Source organism: Equus asinus, chromosome 9 (genome assembly GCF_041296235.1).
Source record: "Equus asinus isolate D_3611 breed Donkey chromosome 9, EquAss-T2T_v2, whole genome shotgun sequence".
In the NCBI taxonomy this organism is placed as follows: domain Eukaryota; kingdom Metazoa; phylum Chordata; class Mammalia; order Perissodactyla; family Equidae; genus Equus; species Equus asinus.
Window position 1 is genome coordinate 20,901,627 of NC_091798.1, and position 21,207 is coordinate 20,922,833.

The 21,207-nt window shown below is 37.8% G+C and overlaps 1 protein-coding gene across 3 annotated transcripts in view; it reads left to right on the plus strand.

Annotated features, from left to right (window-relative positions):
- Positions 1 to 21,207, plus strand: part of GABRB2 (gamma-aminobutyric acid type A receptor subunit beta2) — a 249,935-nt gene that overhangs the window by 114,837 nt on the left and 113,891 nt on the right. For all 3 annotated transcript variants that reach the window (XM_014842749.3, XM_044777706.2, XM_070517117.1), the window contains exon 6: positions 11,971 to 12,053. In XM_014842749.3, coding sequence (XP_014698235.1) covers positions 11,971 to 12,053 — 83 coding nt within the window. The remainder of the gene's footprint in view (positions 1 to 11,970; positions 12,054 to 21,207) is intronic.

The window sequence follows — 21,207 nt, forward strand, 5'->3', positions numbered from 1 at the left end:
TTGCGGGGAGGTTTTTGTTTACTGTTTTGATCTCCTTAGTTGTGATTGGTTTATTCAAATTCTTTACTTCTTGATTCAGTTTTGGAAGGTTGCATGATTCTAAGAATTTGTCCATCTCTCTTCTAGATTATCCAATTTGTTGGTATATCACTTTTCATAGTATTCTTTTATAATCTTTTGTGTTTCTGATGTATCTGTTGTAATTTCTCCTCTTTCATTTCTGGTTTTATTTATTTGAGCCTTCTCTCTTTGTTTTCTTGGTGAGTCTAGCTAAAGGTTTCTCAATTTTCTTTATCTTTCCAAAGAACCAGCTCTTGGTTTCATTGATTTTTTTTCTATTGTCTTTTTAGTCTCTATTTCATTTATTTCTGCTATTATTTTTATTATTTCCTTCCTTCTACTGATTTGGGGCTTTGTTGATTCTTCTTTTTCCAGTTAATTTAGGTGCACTGTTAGATTGTTTATTTGGGATTTTTCTTGTTTGTTGAGATAGACCTGAATTGCTATAAACTTCCCACATAGAACCACTTTTGCTGTATCTCATAGATTTTGGCATGTCATATTTTCATTTTCATTTGTCTCTAGGTATTTTTTATTTCTCCTTTAATTTCTTCATTGGCCCAATCATTGTTCAGTAGTGTTCTGTTTAATTTCCACATATTTGTGGCTTTTCTGATTTTCTTCCTGTAGTTGATTTCTACTTTCATACCTTTGTGGTCAGAAAAGATTTTTGGTATTATTTCGATCTTCTTAAATTTATAGAGACTTGTTTTGTGGCCAAATATGTGATCTATCCTGGAGAATGGTCCATGTGCATTTGAAAAGAATGTGTATTCTGCGGTTTTTGGACAGAATGTTCTATACATATATCGACTAAGTCCATCTGGTCTAATGTGTTGTTTAAGGCCAATATTTCCTTATTGATCTTCTGTTTGAATGATCTATCCATTAGTGTAAGTGGAGTGTTAAAGTTCCCTACTATTATTGTGTTACTGTCTATTTCTCCTTTTATGTCTGTTAATAATTGCTTTATATATTTAGGTGCTCCTATGTTGGGTGCATAGATATTTACAAGTGTTATAGCCTCTTGTTGGATTGTTCCCTTTATTATTATGTAGTGTCTTTCTTGGTCTCTTGTTACAGTTTTTGTTTTAAAGTCTATTCTGTCTGATGTAAGTATTGCTACCCTAGTGTTTTTTCTTTGTCATTTGCATGGAGTATCTTTTTCCATCCCTTCACTTTCAGTTTGTGAGTGTCTTTAGGTCTGAAGTGTGTCTCTTGTATGCAGCATATATATGGGTCTTGTTATTTTATCGAATTAGCAACCCTATGCATTTTGATTGGAACATTTAGTCCATTGACATTTAAAGTAGCTATTGATAAATATGTACTTATTGCCATTTTGTTACTTTTTTCTGGGTATTTTAGTAGTTTTTCTCTGTTCCTTCTCTCTTCCCTTGTGGTTTGATGGTTTTCATTAGTATTATGTTTATATTCCTTTCTCTTAGTTATTTGTGTATTTATTATAAGTTTCTGGTTTCTGATTACCATGAGGTTCATATATAGTAATTTACGTCTATAGCAATCTATATTGAGTTGATGGTCTCTCTAGTTTGACCTCTTTTTAAAATCTCTACTCTTTTGCTCCTCTCGTCCCACATTTTATGGTTTTGATATCATATCTAACCTCTTATTTTGTGTGTTTCTATCCATAACCCGCTTATCATTGAATAGGTAATTTTAGTGCTTATGTCTTTTGGCCTTCATATTATCTTCATAAGTGTTCTGTTACTTTTATTGTATTTTTGCCTTTACCAGTGATTTTATTGCCTCTTTTTTTTTTTAAATAATTCCCTATTCCTATTTGTAGGCTTCTCTTTCCCACTTAAATAAGTTCCTTTAGCATTTCTTACAAACTTGTTTCTTGGTGATAAACTTGTTTAATTGTTGCTTGTCTGGGAAACTCTTTTTCTCTCCTTCCATTCTGAATGATAACCTTACAGGTTAGACTATTCTTCACAGTAGGCTTTTTTTCTTTCAGCACTTTAAACATATGTAGACTGTAAGCTTCTGGCTGAGAAGTCTGCTAATTGCCTTATGTGGTTTCCTTTGTATGTCACTTGTTGCCTTTCTCTTGCAACTTTTAGGATTCTCTCTTTATCTTTAATTTTAGGCATTTTAATTATAATGTGTCTTGGTGTGGGCCTCTTTGGTTTTATCTTGTTTGGCACTCTCTCTTGTTCCTGTACTTGGATGTCTGTTTCCTTCCTGAGGTTAGAAAAGTTTTCAGCTATTATTTCTTGAAATAGATTCTCTGCCCCTTTGTCTTTTTCTTCTCCTTCTGGGACACCTATAATATGAATGTTAGTGTGCTTGATGTTGTCCCAGAGGTCCCTTAGACTGTTCTCGTTCTTTTTAATTCTTTTTTCTTTTATCTGTTCAGCTTGGGTGATTTTCTCTAGTCTTTTGTCCAGCTCAGTAATCTGTTCTTCTGTATCATCTACTCTGCTATTGAGTCCTTCTAGTGAATTTTTCATTTCTAGTATTGTATTCTTCATTTCTGATTGGATTTTTATATTTTCCAATTCATTTTTGATTTTCTCATTGAGTTCATCCATTCTTCTCCCAAGATCAGTGAGCATCCTTATGACTTTTTGCTTGAACTCTGTCAGGTACATTGTTTATTTCTGTGTCATTTAGTTCTTTTTCTGGGGTTTGGTCCTGTTCCCTTGCTTGGAATGTATTCTTTTGCCTCCTCATTTTGTCTCTTTCTCTGTGCTTATATCTATGTATTAGGCGGATCAGCTATGTCTCCTGATCTTGGAGAAGTGGCTTTATGTAAGAGTTGCCTTTTGAGGCCCAGCAGTGTGCTTCTCTCTTGTCACCAGTTCCAAATAATCCAGGAGTGACCCCTGTGTGAGCTACGTGTGTCCTTCTACTCCAGCAGGGTTGTTCTTGCTGCAGGTGCTCAGGGAGTCTAGGCTGTCCCCCTGGCTGGCTGGTTGTAATGCTCAGTTGCATGTGGCTGCTATGGACCTTTTAGTCACTTTATCAGGTTTGAGGAGCCTCAGCACAGTTGGCTGAAAGGTTTAATGGTACATTCCTGTTGCAGTTTTTCTGTTAAGTGAGTAAGCCCCCAGCATGGCTGGTTGCTAGGCTCAGGGGCTTACAATTGCTGTAGGCCTCCAGTCTGCAATGCTGTTGTCATCTCTCTCAGAATTGCGGCTGAATGGGGCTGGCCCCAAGCATGGGAGAACCCAGTTGTTTCAGACTTTGGAAGGAGGGGCCAATCCCCTATGTGGCTGTTTGAGAAGCATGGGTCTTCTGTGGCTGATAAGCCCCATGACTCATGGTTCCATCCACACCATCAATACAGTCCTGGCCCGTTCACATGTCCTGCTCCCCGGGAGCATGCCCAGTTGCCCTACTGCAGTGGCCCCCACACACTCCAGCAACACCCCACCTACTCCACTTGCTCCTCACACATGCAGTATCCTACAGAGGGGGACCCACTCGCCTGCCTGCAGAGGATGAAGGCACCCAGTCTATGCAGGCCAAAAAGTTACCCAAGGGCTTGCTGTTGGGTGGGGCCAGTTCCTAGGGCAGGCTGCCTGCTCTGGATGAGCTGCATTGAATTGGTGCTCTAGTGGGTGGGGCAGACCCAAGGCTAACAGGCCAGGGGAAAAACTCCAGTGGCATCTGCCAGGGTCTGTGTCAGCACACCTATAGTCAGTCACGACAATGGCTGCCACCAATGTCTCAGTCCCTGAAGAGTTCTCACCTCTCACCAAGATGCACCCATAGCCTATCAAGTGAGTCTCTTTTCACCAAAACACTGTGCACCTTTCTTTCTGGTGATTTTAGGTTGCTTTCTGAAACCAGTGGATTTGTGTGTGAGCCCTTTAAGAGCTGGCTTTTTTCCATTTATATCCAATAGGTTTTCTAGGGGTATTCCCCATTGTAGTTAATAGCTAGCAAAGCCAGATATTATGAGACTTGTCTCAGTTGTGCTGAGTCCGAAGGATGCTTATAGTGGTAACATTTACCCGCTCAGGTCCCCCACTCCTCCAGGGAAGGCTGCATACCTGAGGCTTGCTCCTGGCCAGCTGTGAAGTGCTGCGACCTGTGAAGGTAGCTTTTTTCTCTCTAGAGAGGAATTTTTTCATCTTCTGCTCAGTCAGGACTGTCCCTTGTTGTGAGGGTTCTTTTTATCCAATTTTCAGTTCTTTCTCAGGGGTAATATTTCTAAGAATAGTTGTAACTTTGTTGTGTTCATGGAAGGAGGTGAGTTCAGAGTCCACCTACACCACCATCTTGACCTCCATTGAGCCCATATCTTCTTTATCCATTTATTAGTCAATGAACACTTGCGTTGCTTCCATGTCTTGGCTATTGTGACCAATGCTGCAATGAACATAGGTGTGCACAAGTCTCTTTGAATTGTTGATTTCAAGTTCTTTGGACAAATACCCAGTAGTGAAATAGCTGGGTCATATGGTATTTTGGTTTTTAATTTTTTTAGATATTTCACCCACTGTTTTCCCTAGTGGCTATACCAGTTTGTATTCCCACCAGCAGCGTATGGGGTTCCTTTTTCTCCACATCCTCTCCAACACTTGTTCTTTTTTGTCCTGGTGATTGTAGCCATTCTAACAGGTGTAAGGTGATATCTCATTATAGTTCTGATTTACCTTTCCCTAATGATAGCTAATGTTGAACATCTTTTCATGTACCTGTTGGCCATCTGTATATCTTCTTTGGAAAAATGTCTGGTCATATCCTCTGCCCATTTTTTGAGCAGGTTGTTTGTTTTTTTGTTGTTGAATTATATGAGATGTTTGTATATTTTGGAGATTAACCTCTTGTTGGATATATGATTTCCAAATATTTTCTTCCAGTTGGTAGGTTGCCTTTTCATTTTGTTCATGGTTTCCTCTGCCTTGCAGAAGCTCTTTAGTCTCATGAGGTCCCATTTGTTTACTTTTTCTTTCGTTTCCCTTGCCTGAGTAGATAAGGTATTCAAAAAGATGCTGCTAAGACCAATGTTGAAGAGTGTACTGCCTATATTTTCTTCTAGGAGCTTTATATCTTTAATCCATTTTGAGTTAATTTTTGTGTATGGTGTGAGATAATGGTCTGCTTTCATTCTTTTGCATGTGGCTGCCCAGTTCTTCCAACACCATTTATTGAAAAAATTTCCTTTCTCCGTTGTATGTTCTTAGCTTCTTTGTGGAAGATTAGCTTTCTGTATATGTGAGGTTTTATTTCTGGGTTTTCAGTTCTGTCCCATTGATCTGTGTGTCTGTTTTTGTACCAGTACCATGCTGTTTTGATTACTATAGCTTTGTAGTATATTTTGAAGTCAGGGATTGTGATGCCTCCAGTTTTTTTTTCCCCCCTAGGATTGCTTTAGCTGTTCAGGGTCTTTGGTTGCCCCATATGAATTTTAGGATTCTTCTTTTTTTCTGAGGAACATTGTCACTGAGCTAACATCTGTGCCAATCTTCCTCTATTCTATGTGGGATGCTACTACACTGTCTTAACAAGTGGTGCTAGGTCCACGCCCAGGGTCTGAACCTGTAAACCCTGGGCTGCCAAAGCAGAGCACTCAAATTTAACCACTATGCCATCAGGCAGCCCCAGGATTCTTTGTTCTATTTCTGTGAAGAATGTCTTTGGGATTCCAATTGGGACTGCATTGAATGTAGAGATTGCTTTAGGTAGTATGGACATTTTAACTATGTTTATTCTTCCAATCCATGAGCATAGAATATCTTTCCATTTCTGTATGTCATCATCAATTTCTTTCAATTGTGTCTTATAGTTTTCATTGGATAGGTCTTTCACCTCCTTGGTTAGATTTATTCCTAGTATTTTATTCTTTTTGCTGTGGTTGTAAATGGGATTGTATTCCTGAGTTCTCTTTCTCATAGTTCATTATTAGAGCATAAAAATGCAACTGATGGCGCCAGCCCTGTGGCCGAGTGGTTAAGTGCATGAGCTCTGCTGTGGCAGCCCAGGGTTTCGCTGGTTCAGATCCTGGGCGTGGACATGGCACCACTCATCAGGCCATGTTGAGGCGGCATTCCATATGCCACAACTAGAAGGACCAGCAACTAAGATATACAACTATGTACCAGCGGGGATTTGGGGAGATAAAGCAGAAAAAAAGAAAAAGATTGGTCACAGTTGTTAGCTCTGGTGCCAATCTTTAAAAAAAAAAATGCAACTGATTTTTGTAAGTTGATTTTTTACCCTGCATCTTTGCTGTAGTTGATTATTTCTAATAGTTTTCTGATAGATTCTTTAGGATTTTCTGTGCATAAAATCACATCATCTGCAAACATTGAGAGTTTCACTTCCTCCATGACAATTTGGATACCATTTGTTTCTTTTTCTTGCTTAATTGCTCTGGCCAAAACCTCCAGTACTGTGTTGATTAAAAGTGGTGAGAGTAGGCACCCTTGTCTTGTTCCTGTTCTGAGAGTGGTGACTTTCAGTTTTTCTCTGTTGAGTATGATGTTGGCTGTGGGTTTGTCATTTTGGCCTTTATTATGTTGAAGTACTTTCCTTCTCTACCCATTTTATTGAGAGGTTTTTTCATAAATGGATGTTGGATCTTATCAAATATTTTCTCAGCATGTATTGAGTTGATCATGTGGTTTTTATTCCTCATTTTCTCACTGTAGTGTATCACATTGATTGATTTGCAGATGTTGAATTATCCCTGTGTCCCTAATGTAAATCCCACTTGGTCATGGTGTATGATCCTTTTGATGTATTTCTACGTTTGGTTTGCCAATATTTTGTTGAGGATTTTTGCATCTATGTTCATCACTGATATTGGCCTGTAATTTTCCTTCTTTGTATTGTCCTTATCTGGCTTTGGAATTAGGGTGATGTTGGCCTCATAAAATGTGTTAGGAAGTGTTCTGTCTTCTTCAATTTTATGGGATAGTTTGAGGAGGATAGGTACTAAATCTTCTTTGAATGTTTGGTAGAATTTTCCAGAGAAGCCATCTGGTCCTGGACTTTTATTTCTTCGGAGTTTTTTGATTACTATTTCAATCTCTTTACTTGTGATTGGTCTATTCAGATTCTCTATTTTTTATTGGTTCCGTTTTGGAAGGTTGTATGATTCTAAGAATTTATCTTTTTCTTCTAAATGGTCCAATATGTTGGCATATAGTTTTTCATAGTATTCTTTTATAATCCTCTGTATTTCTGTGGTATCTGTTGTAATTTCTCCTCTTTCATTTCTAATTTTATTTGTTTAAGGCTTCTCTCTTTTTTTCTTAGTGAGTCTGGCTAAGGGTTTGCCAATTTCATCTTCTCAAAGAAACAGCTCTTAGCTTCATTGATTCTTTCTTCTGTTTTTTTGGTTTTAGTTTCATTGATTTCTGCTCTATTTTTTATTATTTCCCTCCTCTGCTGACTTTGGGCTTTGTTTATTCTTCTTTTTCTAGTTCTGTTAGGTGCAGTTTAAGATTGCTTATTTGGGATTTTTCTTGTTTGTTAATGTGGGCCTGTATTTCTATGAATTTCCCTCTTAGGACTGCTTTTGCTGCATCTCATATGAGTTGGTATGGTGTATTATCATTTTCATTTGTCTCTGAATATTCTTTGATTTCTCCTTTAATTTCTTCAATGATCCATTGGTTGTTCAGTAGCATGTTGTTTAGTCTCTACATATTTGTCACTTTCCCAGCTTTTTTCTTATAGTTGATTTCTAGTTATATAGCTTTATGGTCAGAAAAGATGTTTGATATGATTTCAATATTCTTAAATTTATTGAGACTTGCCTTGTTTCCCAGCATATGGTCTATCTTTGAGACTATTCCATGTGCACTTGAGAAGAATTTGTATTCTGCTGATTTTGGATGGAGTGTTCTCTATATTAAGGCTATTAAGTCCATCTGGTCTAGTTTTTCATTTAGTTCCACTATTTCCTTGTTGATTTTCTGTATGGTTCATCTTTCCATTGATGACAGTGGGGTGTTAAGGTCCCCTACTATTATTGTGTTGCTGTTAATGTCTCCTTTTAGGTCAATTAAAATTTGCTTTATGTACTTTGGTGCTCCTGTGTTAAGTGAACATATATTTATAAGTGTTATGTCTTCTTGGTGGAATATACCTTTTATCATTGTATACTGTCCCTCTTTGTCTCTCATTGTCTTTTTTATCTTGAAGTCTACTTTGTCTGATATAAGTATGGCAACACCTGCTTTCTTTTGTTTGCAATTAGCTTGGAGTATCGTCTTTCATCCCTTCACACCAAGCCTGTGTTTGTCATTAGAGCTAAGATATGTTTCCTGGAGGCAGCAAATTCTTGGGTCTTGCTTCTTAATCCAGGATGGCAAGATTTTAATTCAAATTTTCAGTGGCGACCAAGTATTGGAGAATATATGTGACTTGTCCCAGGTCACTCATCCTGGTCTGTATTATCAGGATTCCAAATGAATTATTTTGTCTACAGAATTTCTGCCTTAATCCAATAGGAGATACATTAACTTGCAAACATTTGTAATTTTTTCTTAGTTTTATAAAGTGTGTGATAGCATTAAAAAAAGTAAAACACTGGCATAAATATGAATGTTGATGATGTGAGGAAAACACATTTTTCTACTTTATTTTTAAAACATGAGTAAAACGCATTGCTTATGCAGTAGCACTAGTCAATTAATTTTTCTTCTTCACAGCACTAGTATTCACAGCACTAGTTCACAAATGTTAGTGAATGTCTAGTTTCCATGAATATCTCTCAGCAGCAAGTGTGAGCCACAACCTATAGTAGTGATTCCAGACTTCACTTCACCTACAGTCAGGCATCTGTTTATGACTCTCTTTTTGTCATATGTGTGCCCTTGAACCTTTCATGACCTTTGTGTTCATTCCATCAGATGAAGCGAATTTTCTCTGGTTTCTCAAGATGAGGATTATTTCTACTATTTTACATAAATAGCATGAGTGCTTACTATGACCATAATGTACCTAATTTCATTTCCTTTATAATTTCTATTCTGCAGAATACAGGTTCCTGTATGTTAGTGGCAATATAGGTTGTATCTACGTGTCAAAAAAAAAATTGATGGACCAGTGAGAAAATCAACCAAGTACACATAGCCAAAATAGCCATTTTTTAAAACCTGAGTAAAGATAAAAAGTGAATGTTAATTTTTATAGAATTTTAAAAATTAATAAATTTCATCAAAAATAGAAACAATCAGTTTGATAATAAGATAAACTTTGGTACTACTTATGTAATGTTAATTAAATGGATTAAAATTTATTTACTTTTAAAAATGAGAGGAGAGTAGATCTTAAAAGTTCTCATCACAAGAAAAGACATTTTGTAACTATCTATGGTGATGGATGTTAACTAGATTTATTGTGGTGATCATTTTGCAATATATACAAATATTGAGTCATTATATTGTACATCTGAAACTAATACAATGTTATATGCCACTTATATTGCAATAAAAAGTATATATTAAAAAAACTCTAAAACCTAAGATACATTATAATTTTAAGGTAAAAAAAGAGAAGTAATGCAATAAAATAATCCTCCAAATAAAAATACTTATAATGAGCAAAACCAACTGCTTGCCTCTTTATAATTCATGTATTTATTCATTCAAAAGATATTGATGATAATCTCACAGTAAATAGAACAAAGTCTGTGCCCTTAAATAGCTTTAATTTTATTGGTAGAAATAGACAGTTCTTAAAAAAATAAATAAGCAAGATAATTTTAGATTGTGATAATTACTTGAAGGAGATAGATAAGACTGAACATTAGTTAAGCAGCCACTTTGGGTGGGCTGCTTGGGAAGGACCTCTCAGAGGAGGTGATTTTTGCACTGATGGATCAGAAGAGGGGTCTCTGTGAAGATCAGGGGACACATATACTAGGCAGAAAGAACAATTGTGAAGGCTGGAAGATAGTGAGTGAGGACAGGATATGAGATAATATTGGGAAGGAAAGGCCAGATTATTCAGAGTTCAGCAGGCCATAGCCAAGACTTTGGGTTTTATTGGAAGAGTCACTAAAAGTTTTAACAGAGGAGTAATAGAATCTGATCTATGTTTTTGAAAGATCTCTGTTGTGTGGATAAGGCATAGTAGGGAGGCAAATGGAGAGGTTGGGAGACCAAGCTACTGTGGTAGAATAGAGGAGAGGCAGTGGGGCCATAGACTCTGAGGGATGCAGTGGAGATGGAAAGGCATTGAAGCAGAGTAGCCAACAGATCTTGGTGAAGGAAAGGAAGGAATCAAGGATGAACATTGGCCCTAGGATCCTCACTTATAACTAAAAAGGAAAACAGAAATTAACAGAGCATAAACCTTAATGAAGCAGTAATCAAACTGCAGAGGCGTGAGCTGCTTACATTAAGTTAATCACTTATTTCCATCCCACTACTGAGGAGAGGGCCTCTCACACCTAACTGAGGAATTCCATAGACTCAGTGCGCCTGGATTGCTTGTCTGAGCTCTACCCAAGACTTTTTTGATGAAAAACATCTAGCTGTAGACTGTTTCTCAAGCCGGGGCTGCTTCTTATTTCTCTGTTCTCAACACATAGGTAGTACCCCTCAGGGTAGAGTAAACCAACGTTGGTCAAATTCAACATCAGTTCTACTCTTCATTTTCTTCAACAGATGTAAAGGCCTACTATGTGTCAGATACTCTTTTATATTCTTTACATAAATTATCAATTCTTGCAGAAACCCTGTTAGGAAATTGTTTTTATTGTTGTTAATAATATCCCCTTTTTACAGACAAAGAAACTAAAATTGGTTAGGAGACATTAACCGTCTTGATGTGAACCAGTCAGTGAGGCAGAGTTAGAATTCATACCTATGTCTGTTGTATTCTAAAACTTGTGTTTTTTTCATGACATTATGCTGCCTGGTTGATCAGAAAACGTCTATTATGGGCTGGCCTGGTGGCGCAGCGGTTAAGTTCACATGTTCCGCTTCTAAGCGGCCCAGGGTTTGCTGGTTTGGATCCCGGGTGCGGACATGGCACTGCTTGGCAAAAAGCCATGCTATGGTAGGTGTCACACTTATAAAGTAGAGGAAGACGGGCATGGATGTTAGCTCAGGGATAGTCTTCCTCAGCAAAAAGAGGAGGATTGGCAGCAGTTAGCTCAAGGCTAATCTTCCTCAAAAAAATAAAAAGAAAAAAAAAGAAAACTTATATTAGTAAATCATTTAGGATTGTATGTTTTTTGACTCCTTCTAGTAGGTCTTCAATAGAGAGATTAGTGAAAAATGATGACAGAGAAATATAAAGACATTAAAGGGGCATATTCATTTCTCTGTGATAAAGTAATAAAGGTACAAGTATTCTAGATAAATAACTCTACCAGCTCATGGGAGGAAGGTCTCTAATAGATCATGAGAATATCAGATTACTCATGACAGAGCAAATCAGGTGATAGATGAAAGACTGATTGTGTGTTGTGTTAAAAACACTTGCAAAGTAATATACTATGCGTAGAAAGCTCAAAAATGATGGATCAAAGCCAAGATTGAGTGAAGATTAGATTTTAGGATCTTGCAAAGGGAAAATAAGACAAATGTGAGTGGAAGAGGAGTGTCTATGTCAGTATTCTCAATCAATTGTGAAGAAAAGAGCGCTGGGACTGCCCCACTCCACCCCCAAACATCCTTGAACATGGGAACTGCCCACTTACCAAATACTCCCAGGTGGTTTTGGTACAAGTAGGTAATAGACCACATTCTGGGAAAATACAGATTTAATCAAGTCTCTTTATTTTACAAATCAGTTTGAGGCTCATAAAGGAAAATGGTTCTCCAAAGGTGCAGCACACTTTTTTTACTACAGCTTAAACTAAATCAGTCTCTTAGGCCCAGTTCTGTCCTCTTTGAAACTTGGATTTAATTTTTCTAACTCCAACCGTGGACCAGCTAACAACATATATCATTGCTATTTCTCTTCTAGAATCACAACCACAGCTGCCTGCATGATGGACCTAAGGCGGTACCCACTGGATGAACAAAACTGCACCTTGGAAATTGAAAGCTGTAAGTTTTCCTGAGAATCCAGCTAGACTGAACTCTGCTTTAAGTTTCTCGTTAGGCAGAGGCCTCCTACTCTGGTTTATGTCCAGACCACAAGTCCTGCAAAGTTTCTGCCAGAACACTAAATATGGTGGAGGGAAGCTCTCACAGTATCTTCCCTCAGTGATGCTGTCACCCCCTTTAATCTCATCCCTAACTTCCTGGGAGAGATGTTTAGGGAAGAAGTAATCTAGCAATAAAAGGAAGATGCTAAGAGCCTGGAAGGAGACCAAGGGCTATTCCAGGCATTTAAAGTATGTAATTGGTGCAAACAGCTACAACAGACTTGGGAAAATAGGTGGAGGTGGCAGGGTGATACAAGATGTCCTAATTTCTTTACTTCTCAAATATTATCTCTTTGCAATTGCAAGGTAAATATGGCCTTCTAGATTAAATAAAACATTTATACAGTGTGGATTGGTGGGATGTTTTTATTTTTGAGAGATTATTTTCAGTGTCTTAATTTGTTCTCTGTTCTTTGTGGAGGCTATCTGATGAGCAAGATTGGTGTACCTCCGTGTATTTATTCTTTTTCCTATGCTGACCTGTTTTGCAATGTTGTTGCTTTTCTAGGCCATGATTTCAGCATCATTTTTGATGATTCGTTCCCATGTCCTGTTGGGTGGGCTAAAACATTGATTTCATAACCTCTCTCTGTTTCTGAGGTCACACAAGGAGGTCGTTTGAGGCAGAATTGGATTTTGAATCTCTTTTCTCTGTCAATTCTTTGCAGTGTTTTCATACCGCATCCCACCAAACAATTGGAAGCTGATGATATTATATCCAGCATTCTAGATAATGAGGAACTCGACTGTTGTGCAGATACTCTCTGCCTTTGTGAGGAACTCTAGCAAGCAATGTAGTGCTAAATCACTGCTCTGAGCAGAAATAAGGCGTTTGTGACACAGTGTGGATATTTTAGCCCATTTCAAAAAAATAGCTTCCAGGGATAATTAAATTTACATGCATTTTTTGAAGAACCTAATTTCATACTTGTATTTCCAAATCATCAATATTTTTCACATTAGATCTTGCCATACTATTTAATGAAATTGGTCTATAGGATTTTTATGATTGCTTTTATGTAAATATCTTTGGGATAACTTTGCATTTTCATAACTTACAATACAGTTTAGAGTGGAAAAAAAGTTTTTCAAAGTCCAAATTCTTTGATTGATTCAAATTATTGATGTAATTATATTTTGGAAAAAATATGTTGCTGTGTAACACTCATGAATTTTTGTAGTAAGAGCATTTTTCAGGCTAAAATTTAACTGGAATTTTAATAATCATAATTGTACATGGTTAAAGAACTTGCACTTTTTCAATTTCATTTGAGCCTTCCAAAACTTTCCAGGTAACTAAACCAAGGCCCATTTATTTTAAGGATCTGATGCCTAAGGACATAGCACCCAAGTGTTTAGTGTAATTAAATTGTAATTCTGACCTGAATATTTAATAACTAATATGATAATTCCTTAGAATTTTAAAAAGCTTTATAAAGGGGTTTTTACGTATCTCATTTCAATTCACAGTTACCCTGTTAAGTGAGGTAGAATAGAATTTTTCCAGCTTTATGGAGATATAACTGACATTTAACATTGTGTAAGTTTAAGATGTACAATGTCTGGACGATCTATCTATTGTTGAGAGTGGGGTATTAAAGTCCTCAACTATTATTGTATCCTGTTTATATCTCCTTTTAGTTCTGTTAGTATTTGCTTTATATATTTAGGTGCTCCAATGTTGGGTGCATAAATATTTACTATTGTTGTATCTTCTTGATGAATTGACCCCTTTGTCATCATATAATGATCTTCTTTGTCTCCTAGGGGCATTTAACTTAAGGTCTACACGGTAGATGTTAATATACCTGTCTTTACAACCAGGGAAACAGACAGAAAATGATAAAGTGATTTGCCCACGATCATGCAGCCAGTGAGTGGCACACAGGCTCTTGCTGATGTGGTAATCAATAGCCGATTTATCTTAATAAAGCCACTGATTTTGGAAAGACTAGATTAAGAGGAAGATTCCCTATTCTAAAAGTCAATGGGAAAGAGCCCGTCCTTATGAAAACTCAGGGCTTATTCATATTTAGCCAGACAGCAAATCATTGTTACAGAGAATGAAACATGATGCTATATTAATAATGTACATGATATCCAGGTCCTGTTGTTATAACTAGGTAGTTAACTAACTAAGCATATTAAAATGAGTTTAAAATCCTATCTCTTAAACAACTAGCTCTGAAGTTGATGCCTGACATTCCACCTTATTCATTCATTCCTTTCTGTTAAACAAACTCTGGGCATTCATTCCTCTCCCTCCCCACCCCCCTCTCTCCTGTGCCTTCCCCTCCTTCTTCTCCTTAGTTTCCTTCCTCTCTCTCTCTCTCAAATGCAAAAGACATGATAGTGTCTAATAGTGACATTGCTAAACCACTATCATCCTGTCTCCATATTAATAATTAGTATAGGGGCCGGCCCCATGGCTGAATGGTTAAGTTTGCGTGCTCCACTGCGGCGACCCGGGGTTTCGCCGGTTCGGACACCAGGCATGGACAGGCACGGCTCGTTAGGCCATGTTGAGGCAGCATCCCACATACCACAACTAGAATGACCCACAACTAAAAATATACAACTATCTACTTGGGGGATTTGGGGAGAAAAAGCAAAAAAAACAAAAATAATTAGTATATTGGTTCTATTTCAGAGAGGATAATAAAACTATTCTGCGCAGCTTGGAGTAGGGAAGTATTAGGATTGACTTATTCTTTCATTCATGAATTCATTCAATAATTGACTCATTCATTTAATAATTATTGAGAGCTGATTATTTATAAGGCATTGTAATAAGCTCTAGAGGTGTAGTGGTGAACGAAAGTAGATAATTTCTCTACTTTCCTTTATTATGATGAAGGTAGGTAGGTATTATTTAAATAAATACATATAAGAAGATGAGATTCTATTAGTGAAAAGTGCTACTAAGATGAAATATTTAGTTCTATAAAGCCTTAAAGAAAGACTATAACAAACCTTGAAATAAAAATTCTAGAAGGTTGATATGGACTATGCTTACTTCATAAATTTTCCTAAATTTAGAGGGATGGAAAAGTTCTGTAGAATTAATGAAATTTGCTGAGCCAAATGGGCCCTGATAATATTTATCACTATTCAGGCAATGAAACTTACTTGCCAAAATAAAATGGAGACGTTCATCCCCTGGTGTTTCCAGTACTTTCACTTAAAGCCAGTTCTCCTCACTTTTTACCTATATGCTCCTGTTATCTGTGTGGTTAGAGGCAACTCATCATATGTTGTCTATATACTATGTATATATACACATCCATGTGTATATCTTGTCTATATCTTTCTCTGAATCTTTCAGTCAGATTGGAAAAGGGATACTGGAACATTCACCTATATTTCTATGGAAATGTCACCCTAACAGCACCAAATGACAACAAAGTTATGTGCTAGCCTATATAAACAAAGTTCTTTTGAATGTTCTTGCTATTTAGGAATAAGATGAATTCTAATAAAGAAATAATGAACTATCCCAGGTGTACCAATGCTTGGAAAAATCTGATACTGCCAAATATAATTTAAGAGTATCAGGACAAGTCAAAGATTTATTTCCTTTTAAAAATATATGAAGTTCTAATCACGTCATAAAGACACACATTCTATTATACTGCAAGTCCACTCAGTATGTTCCATTCAGAAATGAAAAGTAGTGAAAGAGGGGTGGGGGAATGTTACATATCTTGGAAATAGAAATAGTTAGGGCTACTCTGTTATATTCTGAGCCAGATCAGCTGCCCAGTGCCAATGTCAGCTACTAATTATGAGGGATAAGCAGGGTACCCCTCCTCAGAAGGGTTAAGGCCGTCTTATACAGTCCTCAACCCCACTTCCAGGTTCTCCTCTTGGGACATGTGACCTGCTTGTTTGCAAGGGAGTATGGAATTCTCTGAACTAGATACATTGACAGGCTGCTCACGTTACTAAAAATCCAGAGGTTCCTTTTTTTTCTCATTTGGTTGTGTACTTTTATCTTAGCCTGTCACTGGGTAAGTTGGACTGGACAGGCTAAGTATCTCAGAGAATAAGTTTAGTGCTCTCACTCTCAGCATTGTTGGTTGTTCAGTCACGCTCAGCCTTCGTACAATCTACGATGAATTTGAGGGTGTGGAGCTTTCTCGGTAGCTCTCTCACTGGCAACTACACAGGGCCATGCCAAGTATATACTGAGACAGCTGCTCAGGCACCTCCTTTTAGTATCTAAAAAAAATTCTTTTAAGATCCTTTTAGGATCTTAAAAAAAAGAAAAAATCCTATCACTGCCTTGGTGGCAGCGTCAGAAACCAGTTCTTGCCGCCTTCTCACAGTCACTGTTGGGAAAGTCACCCTACTAAGCTGAGCCTCAGTTTCCTCAAATGGGCATAATAATATCTATCACATAAGGTTGCTCTGAGGATTAAATGAACTAATATAGACTAATATGAACTAATATAGATAAAGAATCTAGCACTTTGTTTCAAACATGGTAGACATCTAATAAACAGTAGCTTAAGCAATTAATAATAATTACTATAATAACACTAATTTTCATTATCACATTTAAAAAGTCTCATACTGCCACAGATTTGCCCTAATTATGAGATCTAGTAAATCTAGCCAAGGAGAGACCCAAAGCACAGCACTATTCTTTTCAACCTTTGTAGATCTTATTCAGGCCCTTGCTTTTGCATTCCAAGTAAGTCTCATTATCTGTAGGGCTATCTACTTCCTTGTAGAATGTCTCAGCCAGCTGTGCCTACAGTATAAAGTGCAAATTAATTTCTTTTACTTCATCCAAAAGGAAAAAAATTAATAGTAGCTTCAAAACCCAAAGAAGAGTTTTTCTTTTTTTGGTGAGGAAGATTGGCCCTGAGCTAACATCTGTTGCCAATCTTCCCCTTTTTGCTTGAGGAAGATTGTCCCTGAGCTAACATCTGTGCCAATCTTCCTCTTTTTTGCCTGTGGAATTCTGACACAGTGTGGCTTGATGACCAGTGCTAAGTTTTTGCCCAGGATCTGAACCGGTGAACCCTGGACTGCCAAAATGGAGTGCGCGAACCTAACCACTATGCCACCGGAGCTGGCCCCTAAAGAGAAATATTTAAAAGCTCTTTGACATCTGTACTTGGATGAAGTGAAAGGACAATCCATTTTTAAATATAATCTATTCATGGTTTTGTTAACGTTTAAACTGGCCAAAGAGACAAATATCACCCACCGACCATCGAAAGCCTCTATGGTCAATGCAGCAAAAGGTCCCTGTGAGTGTGAGAATGTGCTGGAAGAGGCATCTCTTCTTCCTAGAAATATGCACCATGCTTTAGGAAAGCAGAAATTATAAATGTGCTTGTTGTCATCTTAATGAATTCCAACTTGAATATCACATAAAAACATCTTGCTGTTAAGGTATTGATGGAATAAAGGCTCTACTTTTTTTCAACAGTTTCTTTCAAATTACCTTATTACAGACTGAGAGATTGATACATTTAAGCAGCTTGAAGTAGTGAATCCAAATTTACTACGGCACAGGACTAATGTATTTTGGATCCAGGTTAGGCTATGTATTGGTCAACATTTCAGTAGATATACATAAAGTTTTGTTTTTTTTTTTGAGGAAGATTAGCCCTTAGCTAACATCTGCGGCCAATCCTCCTCTTTTTTGCTGAGGAAGACTGGCCCTGAGCTAACGTCCATGTTCATCTTCCTCTACTTTATTTGTGGGACCCCTGCCACAGCATGGCTTGCCGAGTGGTTTGTAGGTCTGCATCCGGAATCCAAACTGGCAAACCACAGGCCACCAGAATGTGGGAACCTGACCACTGTGCCACTGGGCTGGCCCCTACATACAGTATTGTTAAGAACTTAGAGAAAAAAGTGCACTGTGTTCCTCCATTCCTAAAGTGAAGATTGATGGCACCTAAGAGTATCTCAGTAGATTTGAAATACCTACTACAGAGAAAGTGGTGATCAGACAGGGTTCTGAGAGGACCTTTGTTGAATACAGGTGTTGTCTGGTCTGGGTTCCTCAAGCTAACTAATTAGGTCACTTAGCTTCTTCAAGCTATTGTTTCTCATCTCTACAATATTTTAATTATATTATAGTTATAGGTAATGAGAGAATCAAGACAGAGATCTTTGTGCAATGCTTGGTACTGATATTTCCATGAGTAGCAACTATTAGCATTATAGCATCATTATTATCATTACCAAATTACACCTGGAATATTGTGCTCGGAGTCACAACATTTTAAGAGGGGTATTTAGCAATCAGAATAAGCAAAATGTGAATGCTCCATAAACCAGGCAGTGTGAAGAATCAGTAGAAGACACGCGTGGGAGGAAGGGGACATTTACCTCGAGGAAGCGAAACTTAGGGAGGGAGAGGGGCAGTATTTGAATGGGATAACTATTTCAAATAACTGCAGATTTCCTCTTGAGAGAGCAGGCTATGTCTGCCCTAAGGGCAAAACTAGACTAATGGTAAAAGATGCCAAAAGGCAATTTGGGGCGGAAATATTCAAAAAAGAAAAATAGTTCATAAAAATCCGGTAGGTTGCTGTACGCTGTAAAACAATTTTCTGGGAAAGAAGGAATTCTTGTGTTAGGCAAGTGATGGGATTATATGATTTATAAAGAGCTCTGGGTTGATAGTTACTTGGCACAAGCAAAAATATGTAGGACGTTAGTGAAAGGACAGTTAGGCAAGCACTGGTGTATGTGAGGATGCGGATCTCATATGCATGTACCTCTGGGAGCAATGCTATTTAGGAAAAGATGAAAATCACATCCCCGCTAAGATTTTAAGTTGATTGGTGTGTGTCTTTTGCTGATGGTCTGTTATTATTTAGCTAGCAAGGTTTCTTTTCTCAGATTTTCCTCCCAGGAGTACATCTTACAGTTGAATGTGTAAAGAATAAGGCTAAGACCCCCCCATTTTCCTGTCTCTCTGAATAATCTAGAACCCCCTCAAGGCTTTTGATCTCCTTAAGGCTTTAGAGAATCTTTACAACAGGAGAGAATGTATGTGTACATGTGTCCGTGTGTGGGGGCGGCGATGTTAGGTAATGAAGCTACCCGGTATTTTCGGTGTTGTTCAAATTATTTCAAGGTAGAAAAATATTCCTGTGACATTCCAGTGGGACTTAGTCATAATTATTTATCTAGGGAAAAGCAAAGAGCAAATGCTCCATGGTGTCACTGCATACCAATTTAATTTGCATCATTGTCCTATTTTGATCATTTCTTTAGTTCTATGTAGTGTTGTGGAAGTGAGGGATCTGTCCTCTGTCCTTGCTGCGTGGAGCTACTTTGTTGGAATGTGTTCTAGGTTTAAGAATTATTAGTTCCTTGTGACACTAGACAAGTGCTAGGGTGTGTATTTAGAACCTGTGGCACCTCACGCTGATATTAATTGTGACCTTCATGTATATCTGGACTTCATGACTTCTGTCCTTTCAATTCTTCCATCATGAAAAAGTAGATTAATGACTTGGATATAAAGGGTGCACCTTGATATTGAGTATGAAAAATGAAAATAGTGAACTCTTTCCATCTAAAGCTTTTTATCCACCAAATAAAGAGAATTTTTATTTTTTTACTCACATTTTTCATGTTTTCTTTCTGTAGTCTCTATTTTCTCCTTCTGGGGTTCCCACTAGATAGATCTTGGGTCTCCCATATCTACTTGCAATGGTTCTGAAATAAATTTGTAGATTTTTATCTTCCAGGTTACTAAGAAGTTATTTTATTCTAAAGAACTTATTAGTAGTAAGTATTCTATTTTAGCCATCCTGTTTTCAGTTTCTTCCTTATTCTTTCATCATACATTTTTCATAGTCACTGTTCTCTTACGGAATGTCCTTTTTATTTTAAGGATATCAATCTACTTTACAACTTTTCTTCTGTGCTCTTCATCTTTCTATTTCCTTTTGTGATGATGTACATTTGTCTCTTGCGATCTTTGTTTTTTATGCTGATGGTTTTCCTTATGTCTGCTGATCTTGGCATCAATTCACATTTGTAAATAAAAGGCTAATTTGACCAGAACAAGGTACTAATATAGGTTTTCTGAAGCGATGCGGGTTTCCTCAGCACTTTTATGAGATTGTTTCCGTAGGCAGTTTCTTTCCTGAATCGGGCAGGGCAGGAGGAGAACTGGGCATCCCTCTTTAGGAGAGTGGGCCAGGACCTTTCATAGGCAACCAAGACTCATTTGAGGCTTCAGCACCTTAGATTATTTCACTCCTTCATTCCTAGAAAGAACTGATGGAACTACAATTTATCTTTTGTTTTCTCCATTTGTAGAGGTGAACAAGGCTAGCTGGGGCTCTGTTCTGATTCTCTCTTCAGCCCAATATCTAAACTAGGAAACCAGACAGCCCCCACTTGGTTTAAGGAGCTTTCTTCCAGCATTATCTTGGTTGCAGTCACCACAGCCAGATGTAAGAAAAGCAAGAGGACAGGTCTGGTGCTCCCATGGTGGCTCCCACCCTGGGAACTTCCTCACTGAGTCTGCAAACACTCCAGTGCACAGGTTCTCAAACTTGCGGCCATTAGATCACCTGGAGAGTTTTTAAAAATCCAAATGAATGGGCCACACCACAGACCTATTGAATCTGTAATTTTAAAAGCCCTGCAGGTCATGACAATGAATAGCCGAAGCTGGAAAAGGGTACCCTAGGGCATGGTTCTCATGCTTGAGAGGGCACGAGAATCTCCTGGAGAACTGGTTAAAACAGACGGCCAGGTCCCATCCCTGGAGTTTCTAACTTACTGGATCTGGAGTGAGGCCTGAGAATTTTCATTTCTCATGAGTTCCCTGGTCCTGCTAATGCTGTGGGTGCAAGGACCACACTACTCTGGGGCTTCAGTGGGAAGATGGGCCCTCTCTCTTGCACTTCCCCATGCAAAACTCGTTTCTCTGTTCGGTTTTCTTTATCTCCATTGTCTCGTCTACATTCTAACTTCTGCACATTTTTCAAAATTAACTGGCCCATTGATGGCATACTTTCCTATTTTATAGCACTGTTACAGATTTTTAGTGTTCCTTCCTT